This window comes from Rhinolophus sinicus, linkage group LG04 (assembly GCF_036562045.2).
Source record: "Rhinolophus sinicus isolate RSC01 linkage group LG04, ASM3656204v1, whole genome shotgun sequence".
NCBI classification, from domain to species: Eukaryota; Metazoa; Chordata; class Mammalia; order Chiroptera; family Rhinolophidae; genus Rhinolophus; species Rhinolophus sinicus.
In genome coordinates this window covers 139,468,518-139,488,892 of record NC_133754.1, presented here as the reverse complement: position 1 = coordinate 139,488,892, position 20,375 = coordinate 139,468,518, and the positions used below count along the sequence as shown (strand labels likewise).

The 20,375-nt window shown below is 40.2% G+C and overlaps 1 protein-coding gene across 9 annotated transcripts in view; it reads left to right on the top strand.

Moving 5' to 3' along the window:
* SMARCA2 (SWI/SNF related BAF chromatin remodeling complex subunit ATPase 2) overlaps window positions 1-20,375 on the top strand; it is a 165,177-nt gene that overhangs the window by 110,338 nt on the left and 34,464 nt on the right. For all 9 annotated transcript variants that reach the window (XM_074330501.1, XM_074330508.1, XM_074330504.1 and 6 more), the window contains exon 28: window positions 19,034-19,251. In XM_074330501.1, coding sequence (XP_074186602.1) covers window positions 19,034-19,251 — 218 coding nt within the window. The remainder of the gene's footprint in view (window positions 1-19,033; window positions 19,252-20,375) is intronic.

Below are 20,375 nucleotides of genomic sequence, written 5' to 3'. Positions count from 1 at the left end.
ATGACCGCATTTATTTCTCAGTTGGGGAGAGTATAGGTAAGGAAGTTAAAGATACTGTGTTTCCCTGAAAATAAGACTTAGCTGGACAATCAGCACTAATGCGTCTTTTGGAGCAAAAATTTATATAAGACCTGGTATTTTATATCATATCATATCATATCATAGTAAAGACTTGGTCTTATATTATAGTAAAATAAGACTGGGTCTTATATAAATCTTTGCTCCAAAAGACGCATTAGTGCTGCTGATTGTCCGGATAGGTGTTATTTTCAGGGAAACACGATAGGACAGGGTGACTTTACTGTCACTGTGCCCATGTCTGGGAGGGTGTCAGAACTGTGACTTTGATGGCTATCTATCTGGGGCATTTAGGATTGTGGTTAAGAGTATAACATAAGGCTTGGAATCTGATGACCCTGGATTCAAATCCCAGCTCCGCCAAATTAGCTCTGTGACCCTGGGTACCTAGCAAAACCTCTCCTAACTTCCTTGTACAATGTTCTTCATAGAGTTTTCTGAAGTTTAAATATGTGTAACATAGAACCTAGCATATAAGAAAGATTCCCCCAAAAATAGCTATTAAGGAAAAAGTATTAAATTACTTCCGAGAATACCTAATAGGTGACAGGAAAAGAAGAAGAAGAAGAAGAAGAAACTTCTGTTTTATGTCTTGAATCCAAGGCTTGGGGTAACAGGAAACGGGTAAAAGGGTGGATAAAGAGGCCCCTGTGGTCACTCATTAGTGGAATTGAGGAGGATGAAATGTTTACTTGCTGAATATGTTCTAATAGGACATGCCCACAGGCTTACTCACCTCAAGCCCACCAACCTGTACTACTCACTCTGCTCTCAACGCTCTCTGCCCTGGTTTTCTACTTAATCGTCTGTGCCTGCAGGACGAGCTCTGGGGATGGTGGTCAGGACCCTGGCCTGCGGGTCCTGGCCCTGATGCCAGCTAAGTATGTGGCCTCGGACAGTTCCTGTTACCCTCCTGGGTTGAGTTGCATTATCTTTGATTTGCAAGATCCCTTCCACACATCTAAAGACAACCTCCAAAATCACCGGAAGCTGCTTTTACTTTTACTTTTCACTATGGTTTAATAATGGTCATCCCCTGCTTTCTTATCAGTGGGTCCATTCATGGAGGCTGTTTAAAAAGCAAATTCAATTCAATGAATTTATTTGACATTGAATAGATAGTGGAGCCACACATGATGCTTGGACTGGGGAAAGCGGCGTTAATTGTCGAGTTTCTATTCCACCGTCATGTCTGGCCCACCTTATTAGTGCAATTAAGAACCATATTTTAGAGATGCTATTAGAGGTAATATCGCATACTTAGCCACCTTGAAGAGCTTGTCAAGAGCAGGTCTCCGAGTGTACACAGATGGGAATTAATAGAGATTAAAATAGATTGTGAGATGCTCTAACTTGGAGGGCTTTTAACTGTTCAGGAAATCAGCAGAGTTTAAACATGATGTTTCCTACTTCATGCTAGAGTTTTAGTGTCATGCCTCTGGGGGTGTTATTTATGATTTTCCATACCCCATCCTCAGACTCCAGAGGATGGAAGGGCAGCTGCCTCTTTGGCACACAGTTTGGCTTCCAGACACAGAAGGTAACAGAGTTCATCTCCTGGCTGCTGCTGCTGCTGCTGCTGCTGCTGAGAGAGACCCGAGCCTCTCTTATAGCCACACCTGTGCTCCTGGGGTTTCTACCCACCCTGCTTGGCCGCCACGTGAGGAGATACACAGCACAGCACATCCCTACGCCTTTGACCAAAGAGAAAGAGATTCAGGGATTTAAGTGCCAACATAATGAGCTGGAGCATGTGACACTTACATTTTGGAGGACAGCTTTTTCTCTTTGTTTACCACAGTTCAGGTGGCTACCCAGAGAGATCGGAGTATGCTTTCCAAAGCCGATACGATACCAGGTCTGATCACCCTCACGCATTACCCCACTCCTACCCCCCACCCACCCCCATTCCCCACACAAAACACTCCAGCAGCCGCCCATTGCAAGTGTAATTAAATCCAAAGACTCTAACATGGCCCATGAGGCCTTGGCCATCTGGCCTCTGCCGGGCCCGCAGAGCTCATCTTCTCCCCTTGCTCTCTGGGTGGCTGCCACACTGGACTGTCTTTCTGGTCCTTTGCACTTCCAGGAAGGCTCCTCTGCAGATCATCACATGACCATCTACTTGTCCTGATGGTTTCTTTCTAGAGAGATCCCTCCCGGCCACCCTAGCTGAAAGAACCTGCCCCTGCCAGAAACTGTCACATAACCCATACCAATTTTCTTCATGGCCCATGCCACCATCTGAAGGTGATCTCATTGTCCTTCACTAATATCAAGCTCCAAGAAAACCAGGGCCCTCAGCTGTCTAGTCCACTGACATGCCAGCACTGGAATAGCACCTCACGCATAGTAAGCACTCAATAAATGTTTGTGAATAAGTGAGCGTACCAGCCAGAAATGAGAGCTAGGAGAGGAGATTTGGTTGCAGAGTCAGTCAAATACTCTGGGTGTTTTTGACCAATAAGGGTCAAGGTAGAAATTGTTGGCATTCTTTCCCATTAGATTACAGTGATCTGTGTCTTCATGTAATGATTTCTTAAAAGAATTCTAAAGGCATGCAGTTTTGACAAAAGTGCTCTTGAATTTTTCAAGAATGTCAAGGTTCCATTCTAATTTCACATTAATATTCTTTAAATAAAGAACACATTAATAAAGGTTCTTTAAATATACATAAAAAACACAACCATTGCTTCAGCCTACCTCCAAAATTCTCATAGATTTTACCAACAGCTATCTTCTAGCTCCAACCCTTTTCTTTTTCAGCAAAAAACAGATTAATGCATCTAATATAATTTAAAATTAAAAGACAAAAAGAAAGTACTAAATTAATTGGGTTTTCATTTCTACTTTTGTACAAGAAAGTCCCCCGTTGAGAATATTGATTTTGAACATAATGATATACCTTTTAGATGGCTTCCTTTCTTATTTTCTAAAGAATGTTAAATTGTCAGAATCATGAAAAATTACAGATGGGACTGCGAAGCTTTGCTCCAGGCAAAACTTGATTTCTTGTTCTGCCATTCTTCCTGAAATACTATATTTAAGGTTACTGTACTCGTAGTCCATTGTCGAAAGCATATTCCTAACGTATGATGCTGTTTTTAAAAACGTCTTTCCCTTGGACCTTGTAGACTATTTTCCAAAGATTAGTTAGAATGTTGTCCTCAAAACTTCAGCTTCGTCAGGGTTGCCAGTGCTTCTGTTCTTCTCTTCCACTTAGTGGAAGGAACGGGGCCTTCGGCATCAGGAGTCAGAGCTCTGGTTCCAGACCCATCGTCGTTTTGCTATGTGATGCCTTGGATTAGTCAGTTCACCTCCCCGAGCCCCAGTGTCTGTGTCCAGTGTCCCTGGAGTCATGAAATGAGGGAGGGGGGTGAGGAAGAGCGCATGGCCCCATGTCTCCTGCCCTTGACTTCTTTGATTTTGCCTTTGGTGACGCACAGAACTATGTGGGTTTGCCCTGGTCTGGCGCCAGCTCTGAGACACAACTCTCAGAAAGAAATATTCAGAGGGGTATGGATAAGAGATATTCTCCTTGTTCTTGGGCTTTTTCTCGAAAATGCAGGTTTGGCAAGGGGTTCTCGAGCAACCCTGGGTGGGCTCAGTACATGAGCCACTGAATAGCACTTTCGGGTCTAACTGGTTGTTTGTAGCATTTGGAGAGCTGAGATGCATCCTGTGTGCTGACAGGACATGATGGACAGGACTCCAAAAGAGGGTGGAGCCAGTGATGAGAGCGTCGCCTACCTGCCGCAGGGGGCTACTTTCCATACACAGGTAATTGGGGGCTTCAGTAATTCAGTATAGACCAAGACCAACAATTTTCTAGCACTCTGTCATCAAGAAGAAACTACCCACCTCATCATTTTTTTATCCCTTGCACACTACCTAACAGAATACATATCAGCTGCTAAATGGATCCATCTTGTTCATTGAAACATATCAAGTCTCCCCTCGAATTATCAACACTGAATCCCTTTGCATTCACTTTAATTAAAACAAATCAACACACTAATAGTCATGCAATATTATTGGGATGCATGTGGAAGGGTATTGTGGAGTCCCACAGACTACGCTGTCAACATTCCAGGGGAATCCAGGTATGGACATTTGTTCTGCAAGGTAACTATCAAACCCAGTGTAGGGGTTTTGTTTGCCACTATTTTATCTTGTTACGCAAATCTGATTGACTGTTTTATTAGTTGTATCCCTCTGCATTTTTATAATCAGCACCCGAAACGCCTGAAGCTTCAGTATTTTTTTTTTACATAAAGTTTACAATAAAGTTTCTTTGGAGGCATTTTCCCTGTCAAAAAAGCGTAACAAGAAACACAGAATCAGACTGAGGGAAAGAAAAGAGTATCACCTGTAATTTCATTGACCGTCACGTCTCCAGGTTGGAGAAGGGGCCAAGTAAAATCACTGACAGGTTATTTTGGTGCCATGACGTTCAGAATTATTTTTAACCTGTGATGAGGCTCAGCCCTTTTGTAGCAGTTTCACTAAACCCCAACCCATGAGGCCCATCAAGCCCCAGCCTGTTAGTATTTGCGTGTTCTTCCACTGGGTCTTAAGAACACCCTGTTTTACAGGGCACCAAAGGACTGGCTTTTTTTTTAAAGGCCATGAGGGGTATGTGGGGGTATGCCTTCCCACACTGCATTAGCGATTTTTGCTTCGTCTCGTAAACAGTGCTTGTACGTCTTCCCTTCGAGTTTCACAGGCAGTTTCCCCTTCTCTTAAAGATGGCTTTTCACCTCTCCTGTGTTACATAGTGGGTGCTTTTTACTGCCATAAAGTTGGCTCACGTCACCCTATTCCTGTCCCCAGCACTGAATTCTTCTTTTTTTTTAAACTGAGATATAATTAACTTAGAACGTTACATTAGTGTTAAGAGCCAGGACTGAGTTCTTAACCTAAATTCATTCCCATAGAATTTTCAGGACTCTTGAGACAAAGCAGACCCTTTCTCTCAGTTCCTGTACTGCCCTCTCTTTTCTCCACACCACACAGGACTGGGCTGTACACTATGCACACTCATCGCGTTTTCATCTCCTTAAAGACTTGGGATAGGTACTTCTCCCATTTTACTGACGAGGCACTAAGCCTGCTGGGCACAGGGCATGGTTTTTGGATGTCGCATTTAGCTCATGGTGGGTACATTTGTTTAATGAAGGTTGAATATTGAGTTTATTGCCTTTCATGTTTTGAAAATGAACATCAGTGCAAGTCTGCAGGACGATGGTGATTTGGTGAAGGACAAATCACATCCCATTTACAGATGCTTTGCCCCCAAGCCGACCTTCTTGTAGCTTGTGAATTCCAGCTGCTGCTTGAAAACGTGCAGGAGCTCAGGTTAGATCAGCAACAGGTGGCTCTCTTGATGACTCTGGGAGGACTTACTGCTAGAAGTCTTCAAAGAGCCTCCTAGGTGGGATATAAGACTACTCGGGAAGACTGCCAGCTTGCTGCTTCTCCCAGGACAGCCTTTGCGGACTTCTCTCTGCCGAGCAACAGGTCTCTGGGGGACTCGGGTCAGTGTCTCCCCCTTCTTCCTTGTTTCCAGGGAGGCCAGGCCCCCTCCTGTCCTCCTTACTTTGTTCAACGAATTGCACACACTGTTCTGTCTTGGGGCTAAGTAAGGGGTGTTGCTCTTTATCGCTCTTCCACATTAGATGGTCATTTTTGACAGTAGGGTTAAATATCTTTTTTTTTTTTTTTTTTTTTTTTTTAAGATTTTATTGGGGAAGGGGAACAGGACTTTATTGGGGAACAGTGTGTACTTCCAGGCCTTTTTTTCCAAGTCAAGTTGTTGTCCTTTCAATCTCAGTTGTGGAGGGCACAGCTCAGCTCCAGGTCCAGTTACCGTTGCTAGTTGCAGGGGGCACAGCCCACCATCCCTTGCGGGAGTCGAACCGGCAACCTTGTGGTTGAGAGGATGTGCTCCAACCAACTGAGCCATCTGGGAGCTCAGTGGCAGCTCAGCTCAAGGTGCTGTGTTCAATTTTAGTTGCAGGGGGCGCTGCCCACCATCCCTTGCAGGACTCGAGGAATTGAACTGGCAACCTTGTGGTTGAGAGCCCACTGGCCCATGTGGGAATCGAACCAGCAGCCTTCGGAGTTAGGAGCATGGACCTCTAACCGCCTGAGCCACCAGGCCGGCCTCAGGGTTAAATATCTTACTCAAGCCATTTAACTCTCAAAGCCAGAGCAAGAGAGAAGATTATACAGGCATACCTTGAAGATACTGTGATTTGGGTTACAAACCACTGTAATAAAGCAAGTATTGCAATAAAGCAGGCCGTGATCTTTTTGTTGGTAGAGAGCCTTGCCTTTAATTTGCAAAAAAACGCAGCATCTGGAAAGTGCAATAACGTGAGGTATGCCTGTATAGTGACCAGTTAAAATGAAGGCTGTTTAAAGAAGTGGGCTGGAGCAGGGCTGACAAAAAATAAAAATCCTCAGTTTTGCCCCACTTATCTGACTCATTTTGATTCACTGTATAGTTGTGTAGGCCTCCCTTGAACAGAAATCAGTTAAGCCTGACCTTAGAGTGTGTTTCCTTGGTAAACTCTGTCATTTTGAGGAAACAGAGGAGTAAACAATAAGACCTGGTTTTATTTCAACAAGATTTGTGGGTCCCACTGGTGAGCAAGGCATCAATATAAATGCCTTTGAGGCTATTTTGATTAAAATGACTTTTTTAAATTCCAAAAGAGATTTCAGACTGATAGGAGATTCAGACATATTTTAAGACAAAACTCATACAAAGCAGAATTAAATAAACAGTGAATAAAAGTGCCTGTAATGTATTGCGAAAGTACAGAGAAAAGAGGAAAAGAATTAATTTTTCATGATCAAGTATGATATTGTGAAAGAATACATTTTAGCCATTTTTTAAAAGATAAGCATTATTTGGATAGGAGAGGGGGACCAGAAGAGCAGAATTCCAGACGAAGGGAACCACACAGAGGCATGGAAATATGTGCCTCATAGGTGCTGACCCTGTGTATTGGGGAGCATTTTATAGGGATAGGAGTGGAGAATAAAAACTAGGTGGGGCTATACCCTGGAGGCTATGCGTCACCAAAGAAAACGGGCTTTATTCTGTCCTGTAGAAAGAATGTAGAGTCTGAACATTTGTGAAATGCTGTGTCCCTCTTTTTAAGCAGAGAGAATATAAATGTGCATTAAAAGGGCCGGAGAGAAAGGGTGAGGAAAACCCATAAGCGGGGCCATTATATTTGACCCTATGAAAGAGGAGACCTTTCTGAGAGCAAGGAGAGAGAAGGGGAAAGATTGTTTATGATGTTTATAAGTAAACATTGTTTAAGGTATTTATTTTAGAGGTAAACTACGCGTGGTGACTGACAGGAACACTGATGATTTTAAGGGTTTCTAGTCTGAATAATTGGGGAACAGGGGAGGGTTGTGGGAAATGATGCCCTCTGGGGGCGGGGGGCAGAATGGGGTTGATCATCGAAGCACAGTACAGAGTGCACAGGTGCAAGGAATTGTAAAAGATGCTCCAGGTGAGAAGTGGGAGAGAAATCAAAGTGGGGAATAAATATGGTGTGCTGTGGTGAGCTGCCGGATTTGCGATCCTGTTACTGGGGGAATGTTCACATGCCGGGAAATGTAGCAAGTCAGGTTGGGTAATATCAGATCATGAAGTCTCTAGAGTCCAGGCAGGGAGACTTGGAATCGATATACTGAGGATAATTTAGGAACCTGAGTAGGACAGAAGTACGTAAGATTCGACTAATGGGATGTAGCCCAGAACTTTTGAGAAAAAAATCAGAGTCGAGCTATTATTGCAGGGGAGAAAAAGGACTGCATGACAAAAAAAGAATAAGGACATAGGACTTGTCTAGTGCCCCACCCCCACCTCCATTCCAAAAAAGAAAGAATAGCAGAAGCCTTCTTAACCAAAGTAATCAAAGCCAGTCACAGGTTGGTCAATGGAAATATCAATTAAGATGAAAGAATAATATATGTAGAGGGACGTTTTAATGAAAAACTTAATGTATATCTTTGCCACATTCTTGATGTAAGTCTGGGGTTGCCTTTTTGAATCTGCTGATTAGAATTTGTAGTCTTTTTTGCATAAGTGACATCCTTTATGTATCACTTAGGATTTCTAGTTTTGGTGTTTTTAGTGAGTGAGAATTTTTTTTTTATTATTTCAGCTTTGCTGAGATATAATTGACAAAATTGTAAGCTACCTGTGTATCCATGTTGGTGATTTTATATATGTATACACGGTGAAAGGATTCCCCCATCTAGTTAACACGTCCATCACCTGAGTGAGAATCCTGATGCTAACAAACACATGGAGTGTGGTCTCTTCCCCAGATTTTAAGAGATTATAATTGCCTTTGGTAAATTTCAGTGTTTGTTTTGTTTTTGTTTTTGTTTTTTTAAGCCACTCACTTTTTATGAATTCTTTCATTGTACTCACTGTGTGTAGAAATAAAAAAACCTATTTTCACAATTGTGTTTCATTTTATGTACTACCTAATTGGACCATGTAGTTCCAATAACAAAGGTGATCGGCCTCAAGATGCCGGGGAGCACAGCTGACCATGGGTATGTGAGTCAAGTGGGGTGAGCACAGGGGCCATGCTGTGGGCTCAGTCTTAAGTGGGGGGGTTGGTTGAGGGAACCTTTTAACTTCCTTCAGATTTAATGACTGTCAGGTGTGCACCCTCTAAAGTTTTTTTTCTGGGTGTTTTCCATATGAATGCTACTGCCATTTAGAGCCAGTTCCTATGTTTGTCTGTCCCATGCAAATCGCTGACCATGTTTTCGTCTCCTGGTGTCTCCTCTTTTGCCACCCGACTCTGCTCGCGTTGATTTCAGCCAGGTATTCCCAGAAAAACTGCTCGTCCTGGTTTAGAATACCAAGAAGCTGTGGGAGTTATACAAGGCCCACGTAGTACTAAGTGTGTGTTTATTAGTAAAATCTAGTCATATTTACTTCTTGCTTCTTTGAGCTTTAATTTTAGAGATTTGTTTTCAAGTTTATTGCATAGCAAATTGTGTTTGCAACATATGTATAGCTTTTTGTTAACCAGGGCTCAAAGTTTTTCTGTTTTTTGTTTTTTAAGATTTTATTGGGGAAGGGGAACAGGAATTTATTGGGGAACAGTGTGTACTTCTGGGACTTTTCCAAGTCAAGTTGTTGTCCTTTCAATCTTAGTTGTGGAGGGCGCAGCTCAGCTCCAGGTCCAGTCGCTGTTGTTAGTTGCAGGGGGCGCAGCCCACCATCCCTTGTGGGTGTCGAACCAGCAACGTTATGGTTGAGAGGATGCGCTCCTATCAACTGAGCAGTGCTCAAAGTTGTGTTTTAAATTTTCAGCTTTATTGACCTGGCATACTTGTCAAAGAGTCCTGTGAATTCTTAGAAACACCATCCAGAGATAACTTGAACAAATCCAGATTTGAACTCATTATAGTTATTTTCCAACTATATATTCATTTCTACTTGATGTCTCATCTTTAGAGCTGGACACTCCTTTACTGACATTTTAATTATACATGTGTGTGTACATATATGTATGTATGTATGTCTTCATATATCTATATATAGTTGAATTAAATACAGGTGTGTATGTGCATATGGAATTAAATCCTCCCTGGGACTAGTTTCATTCCCCTTCACACAGTGTACTCTGCATATCTCCAGTTGTCCTCTCTTTATTCATTTCATTTATCCATTTATTCATTTCTACTCCTAACATCTCTTGCCTGGGTGCTACCTCATGCTCTTCATTCAGCTTCAGCTCCCACACCAGCTGGATGTATTCTTTCACACTTGCAGCTGAAATTTCTAAGAGAAGTGAACTAACTCAGCCAATCACTCTCATGTCTATTTATCCAGAGACCCTCGTGCCAGGCCCTGCCCAAGTCTAGAGATGGGACCATTCCGACACCCACCTTGTGAGACCAGGAGGGAGAGGAGTTGCCTGATAGAGAACTTGGCTGCCCAGACAGCAAGCATTGTGGGCAGGGCAGTTTCCCTTAGATTACAGGATGGCATGAAAGAGAAAGGCGGCCATTACTTATTCAAAGGGATGTTTTATATACATCCAGGCAGGCCTCACTTTGCACCATTATAATACGTACCAATTTCCATTAGTGTAATATAGTAAAGAATCATGAGTTCCCCCAGTAACAAATTTCAGTTACCCTATGTATTAGTTTTCTAGACCTTCCATAACAAAATACCCCAGACTGGGTGGTTTAAACAACAAATGTATTTTCTCACAGTTCTGGAAGTCTGAGATCAAGGTGCTGAGAGGGTTGATTTCTTCTGAGGCCTCTCTTCCTTGGCTTGTAGATGACCGTTTTCTCCCTGCATCTGCACATGGTCTTCCGTCTCTGTCCTAATCTTCTTCTACTTATAAGGACATCAGTCGTATTGTATTAGTACCCACCCTAATTACCTCTTTAAAGACTCTGTCTCCAAATAGTCATATTCTGAGGTGTCCTGGGAGTTGGCACTTCAACAATGCAAAATTGGTGTGGGGACACAATTCAGCCCATAACACCATGGTATCCTAACTGTGAGTAATTGTGTAAGGTGCAAACTTTGCTGCTAGCTCTTCAGTCCACAAATCACCATGTAAATAACAGATGCACTTTATGATCAGCCGATCAATCACATCGCTGCTTTCCAGGTGTGTTGGCAATTAGTCACTGAGCGTGTGTTCTTCAGTCCATGCACACGCACACAGCAAAGCATGTAGTTGTGGAGTCTCCGTGTCTCCCAGTGATAAACCCACATGGCATTCTACAAAAATAGACAATCAAGAGAGGGAATTGACCACCAAAGATGAAAGTGTGGCAAAGAAATAAAAAGTGACAGCACAGGAAACAAAATTGGATTTGATTAGAAGATTTGAAAATGTCAACATCAAAGGGAGGATAGAATGAGTCCTGCATGAAACTGCAATACAAACCATATTAGAAAAGTCTGCTGAGTGTAGAAAACGAGCTGAAGTTGCATCAGTGTATTTTAGTTTAAATTGCACTAGAAACAGAAAGCCACTTATGGTTGAATTTGAGCATTTAGTTTAGATTGAAGACTATAATAAAAAATAAAAAAAGTCCCAATCAATTTGGCTAGTGTTCAGGCCTTAGTGCTGAAGTTAAGTCACTGCATTGAAAGAAACTGGTAATTACAAGGAGACTGGAGATGAATCTTTTCCTGCCAAAGTCAGCATGGATTGGTTTCTCTGGGACAGGTTGGTGGTGCTGCCGGGACAAAGTATGCTGCTGTGAAATTAGCACCCACATTCCAAGAATTAGTTAGGGCAGGTGGTTAGGGTGATCATCAAACATTTACTACTGATGAGACAGATATTTTGTAGAAGTCAGCCCTATCAGGAGCATAAGCAAAGAAAGATGTTGGATGACAAAGTGTCCATAAAGGAGAGACTCTAAGATAGACAGCCAGAGGAATTCGCACAGGCAACCTTACTGACATAAATGAGAACGGGGTTATGAAGAAAAGCATGAAGATGTCTCAGAGGAAGTGACGAGGGGAAAAAAAAAAAAAACCTTCAAATTAAAGGAACTCTGAGATATCTCACTATAGTGAAAGGGCAAAGTATAACATGTTGGAAGCCAAGGCATAGAAAAGATGATTGCTCCATATCATAAGTAAAAACCATTTTATTGTTCAACGTTTCTAATGTTTTAAATCAGTATACTAAATAATTTTTTATTTTACCATGTTTTTCATTTCCCTGTACATGTATAACTGACAATAGTGTTTTTAATGTTTTGACATAAACTTCTATGTATATGTCATGGAACAATCATAGTTTTTCCATTGATTATTAAAGTGACTTTGTACATGGTCATTTTTATGGTCCCACACTTCCATGCAACACCAGGACTGCATGTGCATGCGCCCTTTGCTGGAATTCCTTCTAAGATGTACCATGTTATGTATGTTTTTACTTGCATTATTCCCCTAAGCCTAGCAAGCATAATTGAGCATTTTCCTGATGGTGCAAAATCATTATTTGTGCTGCAAAGTAGATTAACATCCTTGTTAAGGGTGTGGTTTGTGCAACCAAACTTTCAGTGTTCAAACCCCGACTCTGCGACTTGTCTTGTATGATTTGGAATAAGATGCTTCATCTCTCTGTGCATCAGTTTCCTCATCTGTACAGTGAGGAGAAGAATAGTTCCTACCTCATGGTGTTGATACCAGTATTACATGAGCAAATGTATGTAACGCACTGAGCTCCTGGCAACATAATGAACAATGTGTGTGAGCTGCTGCTGCTGGTGGTGACGGTGGGAGTGGTAGAAGTATTCACCATACCATGTATCTCAAGATTTACTGAACTTGAGGCTATTTCTTTCTTCTATCAGATGGCCTCAAACTACCGTGTTCTTTATTTATTGGGTTGTTTTACTTACGTGTTCTTCCTTGTAATTTGGCTCCTCATGGCCTTTGTATCTGCCTCAAGCAGAAGCATCTTACTCTCAGCCACCCTCTCCTTTGAATTCAATGCTTTTAACCACAGAGGGTTTATAGACCAGAGAACTTGTGTATTGTTGTAGTAGCGTGTAAGCCTGGATGAGGGCCCAGTTCCTTGTGGATGGCCTTTCGCAGGGAAACCCAGAAGAGAACCATTTATTTCAGCTCAAGGGCCTCCAATTCACCATTTGATGTTATCTACAAAAGAGGTTGTACTCATAATCATTGTATTGGCTGTTTTAATAGCATTAAATTATTGTTTGCAGATATTAAAATTATACCACAGTATGTTACCTTCTTTTGGCATTTCTTCTTTTTTTTTTTTTTTAATATACTGAGAACCCTGAAGTACAGAGGTGGCCCAGGCCTCCCTCAGAAGCCCTGCTCAAGAGATAAGCAGGCAGAGTTCTGGCGGTGTTATGAGTTGATAGTAATTGGATAAATGGTTTCACGATAAGAAAACAGAACTGCATTTCTTTTAATTCTCCTTTGTTTCTCTAAGCATCTTTTCGGCTCACAGATTCTCAGGTTCTTTGATTGATTCCACCCAAGGGAGCTGGAGTATACTGCATGCCTAACTTGTAAGAACAAAGATGTCAATACATTGTGCTCGTTATGTGGTAGGGTCTACGCGGCCAGATATTTGCTGGGGCCACTATCTACTAAATCTAAAAGTCATTCTCTGAATTGAGTATTGTGCTTATTACTGCTGAAGAGGTACCTTATGGGTTCTTAGTTGATCTTGTGGCTAAAATAATTTTCATACTCCCTATACTTTTTTCCTCCTCTTCCCGACCCCATATTGCTTTTACCTGATATAATGTCCTAATTTGCCTTGTCTCAGTTGGATAAGCAGTGCATCCACTTTCCCCTTTTCTCCCTGGATTTCCCTTTGTAAGATTCCTTATGCCATAGGGGAAAGAGAGAGGCTTGGTTTGTTTTTGTAAAAGTGATCTAAAGTTACTGAACAAGAAACTGAAAAGCTCATTCAGTTAAACTGAGGCCCCATTCGCTTCCCCTTTATGGCCAGCGTTGTACATTTCAGTCCCCAACTCAGGGAGAGCTGAGAGTGCAGTTGGCATCTGAGTTGCCTGACAAAGGAGTGAAGAAATGAGGTTCTATTGAAATAATATGTCATCAGTTATAATTGTACCACCATGAAAAAGGAAAAAAAAGTACGCTGGAACATTCTTAGCCTTCAGACAACTTACCTCTTTTCTTAATGTTTGTTATTCAAATTAACAAAATTAAAAAGTTTGTGAATCGGTGTGTGCTGTATACAGGAAATTTTCATACATCGGGGATAGTTCCTTAACAACGTTTGAATGAATAAGAATTTTTGAAAAGGCTTCTAGTCATTGCTCAGGGCAAGACTGAACGTGCTACCTGTTGAAATACTATAAGGTTTTAGTTTAGAAGGAAAGCTAGCAAGATTTCATTAGTATTGTGTGCTGTGTGTTAGGGTTGTAGGAACATGCATGAACCTGCAGTTGTTGGTTTTTTCCTTTAATATATAGGGAATTGATTTTTTTTTTCCCGGGGACTTTTTTGTTGTAATGGTAAAATACGCATAAAATTTATTATTTTAATCATTCTAAAGTACATTTTAGCACATTGTTATGCAACCAGACAGTTGTTCCAGAACTTTTTCATCATCCCAAACTGAAATTCTGTACTCATTAATCAATAACTTCCCACCCCACCCCTGCCCCCGCCCCACCACCCCTAGTAACCACTGTTCTCCTTTCTTACAAGTGGAATCATACAATATTTGTCCTTTTCTGTCTGGCTTATTTCACCTTAGGGAATTTGGAGGATGGTAATTATCAAAACTTGAAATTGTCCAAAGTCCTGAGTCTGAAATTCTATATCTAAAAGTGCTGCAGTCTTTGTTAAACCAAGTGCCTAAAATGATAGGGCATTTTAAGCAGGAACTCCATGTTCAATTTGGTTTTGCTATTGTTAAATACTCCTATTATAAGAAAGTTTCTCATACATGACATCTTAAATTTTCTTAAAAACTCCACTGTTTTGTTGTTGCTGCTGTTCTTATTGTTTGGGGGATCATTACCAGTATTATTGGTTTCCAGGCTCTCAGCTGGGCTTGAGGGAGGGTTAGGCTCCCAATATTGGAATCAAGTTTCGTGATGTGTGAATGGTCCATAGGAAGCGCTAGTATTAACATGACGCAGTTCTTGAACGCTTAGCCCCCTCAACTCTGTTACCCGACCTCCACCCCAGCAGCATCCTAGGGTCCTCTCTGGAATCCAATTACAGCTCCTAAGGGAGGAGGACCCTCGAAAGAGAATGTGTCGCTGGGCAGAAATGTGATATTTAAATATGAGTTAAGTATTACAATACTAAAATTCCCATTTCATATCCAAGAAATTCCCCATGCATTGTCTAGATGTCTTTCGAATTGCTCCTTTCAGTTTCCCCTGAGATGGTCTGTTCCACTGTAAGGGCTGTGATGCTGAGGTTGTCAGCAACCACAATGAAACAATGCACCCGAGTTGGCTTGTGGCTTTTGTTTGCTTGTCCCGGTTTACCTATTCATAGTCATGGACCGGTTCTCCTGTGTGTTGTGTATTGTGAAGTCATGTATAACAGCACCTCATTACACCACAGGTTAAGAAGAGCAGGATAATGCCGACTTTCTGGACTGTCCATCTTTCACTAAAAGGCGTAGTGTATGTCAGGATGATTGGGGCACGGCTGGACCCACGTGTGGCTGATTCCCAGGTCTGCCCTGTGCTTTGCAAGCGGCAAAGTGGTTCATCTCAAACAGCCAATCCTGCATGACCTGTCCTGCATTTTATCAGAACCTACACACTGCCTTCTAAAGAACTAACTGAAGGAGTTTGCCTGTATCTTGTTCTTGTACATCCTGTGTCATGAAAAATGTGTTCTTTAAAAAAAAAAGAAAAGAAAAGAGAAGGGAGGGAAAAAAGGTTGCCATCCAGTGGAGGAAGGAGTAATTCCCAGCTTCATTCAAGAAAAACGCAAGCTGAAATAATGCTTAACTATTTTAACTCGGCTGGGGATTTTTATCCCCCGAAGGGTTTTTTCAGTGACATCCGGAGCCAAATGGGTGCAGTGTGCCTTTAAGAAAAGAAGCGCCTCACCAAACTTCGCTGTAGTTGTATCTCACCGTTTGCGTAGGGAAGGAAAGTGTTAATTTCTTATTTGTACACTTTTTTTCCCCCGACTTCCTTCCTATTCACTTCATTAAATCTAGAGGCAGTTCAGCATGGGAGCCGTCTGTATGTTGAATTAGGGCTCGCACTCTTGCGCAACACGTCACCAGTCGGAAACTGGGGGTTTGCTTCTGTGATTTATTTCATTATTGTGCTGGTAAAAGGTTTGGGAGGGAATTCTTTTTGGGGTAGTACTTTTAGCATTGTGTAGCAAGTTTTTTCTTTTCTTTTTTCTTTTTTTTTTTTTTTGTGCCCACCCCCCAGCACTGAGTAGAGTCAATTGAGCCAGTTTTTAATAAGTAATTTTTTAAAAAAGAAAAGAACAGTTTTAAATGTCCATGAATAATTTTACTTACATGCAGGAGTAATCTTACTCTACTCCTCTTTATGTGCGAAAAGCCTGAGAAATATTTAGTGAATTGATTTCCATTAGCAAAAGACCCTTAGAAATCCCTGAACATAAAGCACTGCATATGGATGTGTTTGGGGTCTTTGGGGAGGAAGGAGGATGTTTTGTAGCTCTCCGCATTCCTGCATAAAACCTTAATTTAAGGGGAATAATGATCAGTACTTTGTGTGTTTCCGTGATTCCAAAACCTAAATTTAATAGGAATCTGCACGTATTAGCAATTGTAACAAAAATTGTTTTACTAGTTCTTTTTGCAATTTAATTTGTTTTCGCTTCTTAGCTACTTAGATTTAGAGATTTAAAAGTCCAGCTATCACAAGCTTATGCTTTGTTCCTTTTTTGCAAAGTTAAGGGTGGGGGGGTGAGAGTAGAAATATCCTTTTCACAACTTCCCCCTCTTCATTTATCCCACTGAAAAGAAAAACAATGAAATTTTTTACAGCATGAAACTGAAAGTGAAGTATAACAGTTGTTCGGGATTTTCTTTAAAGAGCAGAATAACATTTTATTAAAATATTTGCATTTGAGAACATGCACATTGCTTTTACTGACATGCATTTAATGAAAAAAAAATTCTTTTATTAAAAAAAATCATCTTAGGCTGCTCCAAAATCATGTAGCCTATTTTTAAAAAAGCTCTAAAATGAGGTTTAAAATACCAAAAAAAAGCATACCTTGTTTTAATTTTTTAAAATAAATTTGAATATTAATTTGTTTTTTATTGGCTTAATTGTTATAATGCGAGTAAGAATCAGGAGCCGCCTGAGCTAAAATCTCTAATTCTGCTGCCTGGAATAATAAGAGGGGGAAAAAAAATATGATAAGTAGTTGTCAATATTAAAACAGGCTGAAGGAGGAAGGCTTCGGGCCTTGTAGTAGGTAGAATGAAACAGCAGATTTGAGTATCCACAATCCTTTCAGTATTAAATTTTCAGTAAAATAAAATTACTTGTATATGAAAACATAGCCTTTCCCCAGCTCTCTTTTTTTTCCTGATCAGCTGATGAAGAGACTAGCAGCTCGCTGCTTTGCTGGCTTGTTAATTTTATCCCCACTAACTGTGATTTCCGATAGCCGGCCTGCTGATAGTGGTAAGGTAAATATCCTTTTTCGTTGCCGTCTTGAAGATTCAGTAGAACTACATCCCAGGCATGTGTAGGTGTGTAACACATCAAAAGCCGGTGTTCTCCGTATTTCTGTGTGCAACTGGGTGCTTGAGGAGAGCAATACCATTAACTGTTGACAGCCTTGCATGCTGTATTTATTATTAGCATGTTCAGCCTCCAAGATTTGCGGGGACAATTTCCTTTTCTTAATCTTCGTTTAGCTGCACGGTGTTTAGCTGTATAGTGGGTGTCCTGCTTTTAGGCAAATGAATATTAATGAAATAATGTGGAGCTTTTTTTTTTTTTTTCTGGCTTTTTCCTCATAACTCATCAGATCTCGCCTCCTTCATAGTGGTTATCTGAACATTGTAGGATCGTGATGGAAATTGTCTTTTGATTATTAAGGCCTAGGCTCAGACTGTCCCTTAGGATTCTATTCTGTCTGTGTGCATGTTGCTTCTATGGGTTTGCACATTGGAAAATGCATAGAAAACATTTCTTTTTAATCCCACTGGCATTTTTAACATGCCAGGTTGTTTTGTGTTCTGCACCAGGTTTTCTTCACAAAACCTTTCTTTTTCAGGAGGCATTGTACACAAGTGAAAGAAATTATGTCTGAGCTGTAATCACTCTTTATATTGATTGTTATACTCACATGATCATAAATATTAGCCATGTTTGGTGCTGTGGAGAAATGAAGGTAATTGCCTTATGATTAGAGCTCTTTCAGCTACGAGAAAGGATTGATTAGCATTTGCATACTGGAGGCAATATTGAGAGGCAGGAGGAACAAATAACAACATCAGTTATTTTGTGTGAGAAAGCAATCTTGAAATATAATTTAAAGGTTTTAAAAAATATTTTTCTTTCCATGGTCAAATTTTCTTTTATCTGTTATGGTTTCTTTTTTCTTTGCAGTTTTTTTTTTTTCCCTCCCCTTCATTTTTCTTAAGTTTTGAGGTTTACCAGAAAAAAAAGTTTAAACTTCTGGGTCTATCACATGGATCTTTTAGCCATATGAGCAGGTTTCTTTTATACCTGGTTGTTTTTATAGCTATTTTATTATCTCTCTGCATTAGTGCTGCTGGCTGTGGTTTAAAGCAAGCGTTTGCAGGTAATTGGAAAAAAGTGTTTGTTGTTTGTGAGTGTGTGTGTGTTCTTTATCGGATGATTTAAGTGCCTTTACAAAGGAATTTGGCTTTGTACCTCTCCGTTTCCTTGTTTACTAATTGCTACGTTAGAACAAAATCTGGATGCAATTTTGATTTATGTTGTGAATCATGACTAAATTGATGTAAAATCTTAAAGAAGAATGGTCAATGCTTACATGATTTTAAGGATGTAGTCTTAGGGAAATTTTTTTTTTTTTTTTTTTCAGTTTCATGTTTTCCCCCCTTACAGCAATGAGACAGTTAATGTCTTTTTCTTATATTGAGCCAAAATTTTATTTAGATTCAGTTATCTTGAAACACATAAATGTATAGATCTTCTCATATTTGTCATACTCTTTACTGTTAATGTTTCTGGCCTTCATCATATTTTACTCATGAAATAGACTTGGGCTAAAGATGCATTTATCCAATATGGTGGTCTTCCCTTTTTCTTCTTAGTCCACTGATTACTGTTAACTTCTATTTATTTTTTGTTAGTTTCACTTTATATTAATTATTCCAACTGTGTACATGTATATATAGTTGTTAGTCTCTTGTCTTGAATTTTTCTCCTTCGTTCCTGTTAACAGGCCATTGAAGACGGCAATTTGGAAGAAATGGAAGAGGAAGTACGGCTTAAGAAGCGAAAAAGACGAAGAAATGTGGATAAAGATCCTGCAAAAGAAGATGTGGAAAAAGCTAAGAAGAGAAGAGGACGCCCTCCCGCTGAGAAACTATCACCAAATCCCCCCAAACTGACAAAGCAGATGAATGCCATCATTGATACTGTGATAAACTACAAAGACAGGTGAGTGTTTCTCTCCTTCCCCATGGTCTTCTTCACCAAGACCGTAGTGAGACTACCTCAGGAGCAAGGTTTACCAAGGTGCACACTGGGGTTGTAAGTTCTTTCTACTTTTTGTTTCATGACTTTCATTCCAAAGATAGCAGGAACCTTGTATTATGTTCAAACTAGCCACTCCTGCTGTTTTGTATGATGTTTTACCATATAGTATTTAAGATACTTGCAAATACAAGTTTAGATTACAGTTTTGTTTTTTATTTTTTCATCTAAACTGGAAAAGAACTCTTAAGGATCTCTGAAATACCGTCATTTATGTGGAAGAATTGGAATGATTGAGTGAAATTATACTTTTGGGGTGAGTTATTAGAGAAAGAAGAGTCCTAGCATATTTAAGGTAAATACTTCATGTTGAGGCTCTGTTTACAGCCAAACAAATACTTCCTCAAAAATATTGTTCCTTTTTTCCTTCCAACACACTTGAGTTTCTGAGTACTTGGTTGAGCGATCTTCTACTTCCTAATACTATATTGACAGCATGGTATTTCAGCAAATCTACCTCTTTTTCATGGACCTTTTGAATGTGAACTTGGAGAACTGTGTACTGGACACTGTCCACAGACCATTTTAAACAGGGAACAATTATTTGAAAACCAAAGCAAAGGTGTGTTAGGGTGTTGGGCAGCCCTATACAGTAGATAAACTCGTTATGCTACATTTTTGTTAGTTGATTTGGTGTCCACTTGATAATCATGTGATACAGTTTTAATGGGAAGATCACATCCCATTCCGATTGAAAAATTGATAGGAAACAAAACAGACATTTTATTTCTCTAAATTGCATAGTGGTATTAATCATTTTTTAGTTACCTTTTTTATTTTATTATTATTTTTTCTTTACATTAGTGTTGCTCTGTATACCTGTAAGTGTTTAACACAAATAGCTAAGTTGTGATTTTAGTTTTTCATTGTGACTGTAGTGCATGTGTTATACCAGGAAGGAAACCTCAGTATAAAGATTAAGTAGTGTAAAAAGCAAGATACTTTTAACCATAGAGTTTCATTGTATTGTTAAATCTTTATTACATTATCTGAAAGGGGTCTTCAGAAATAGTGACAAATGGGTGGAA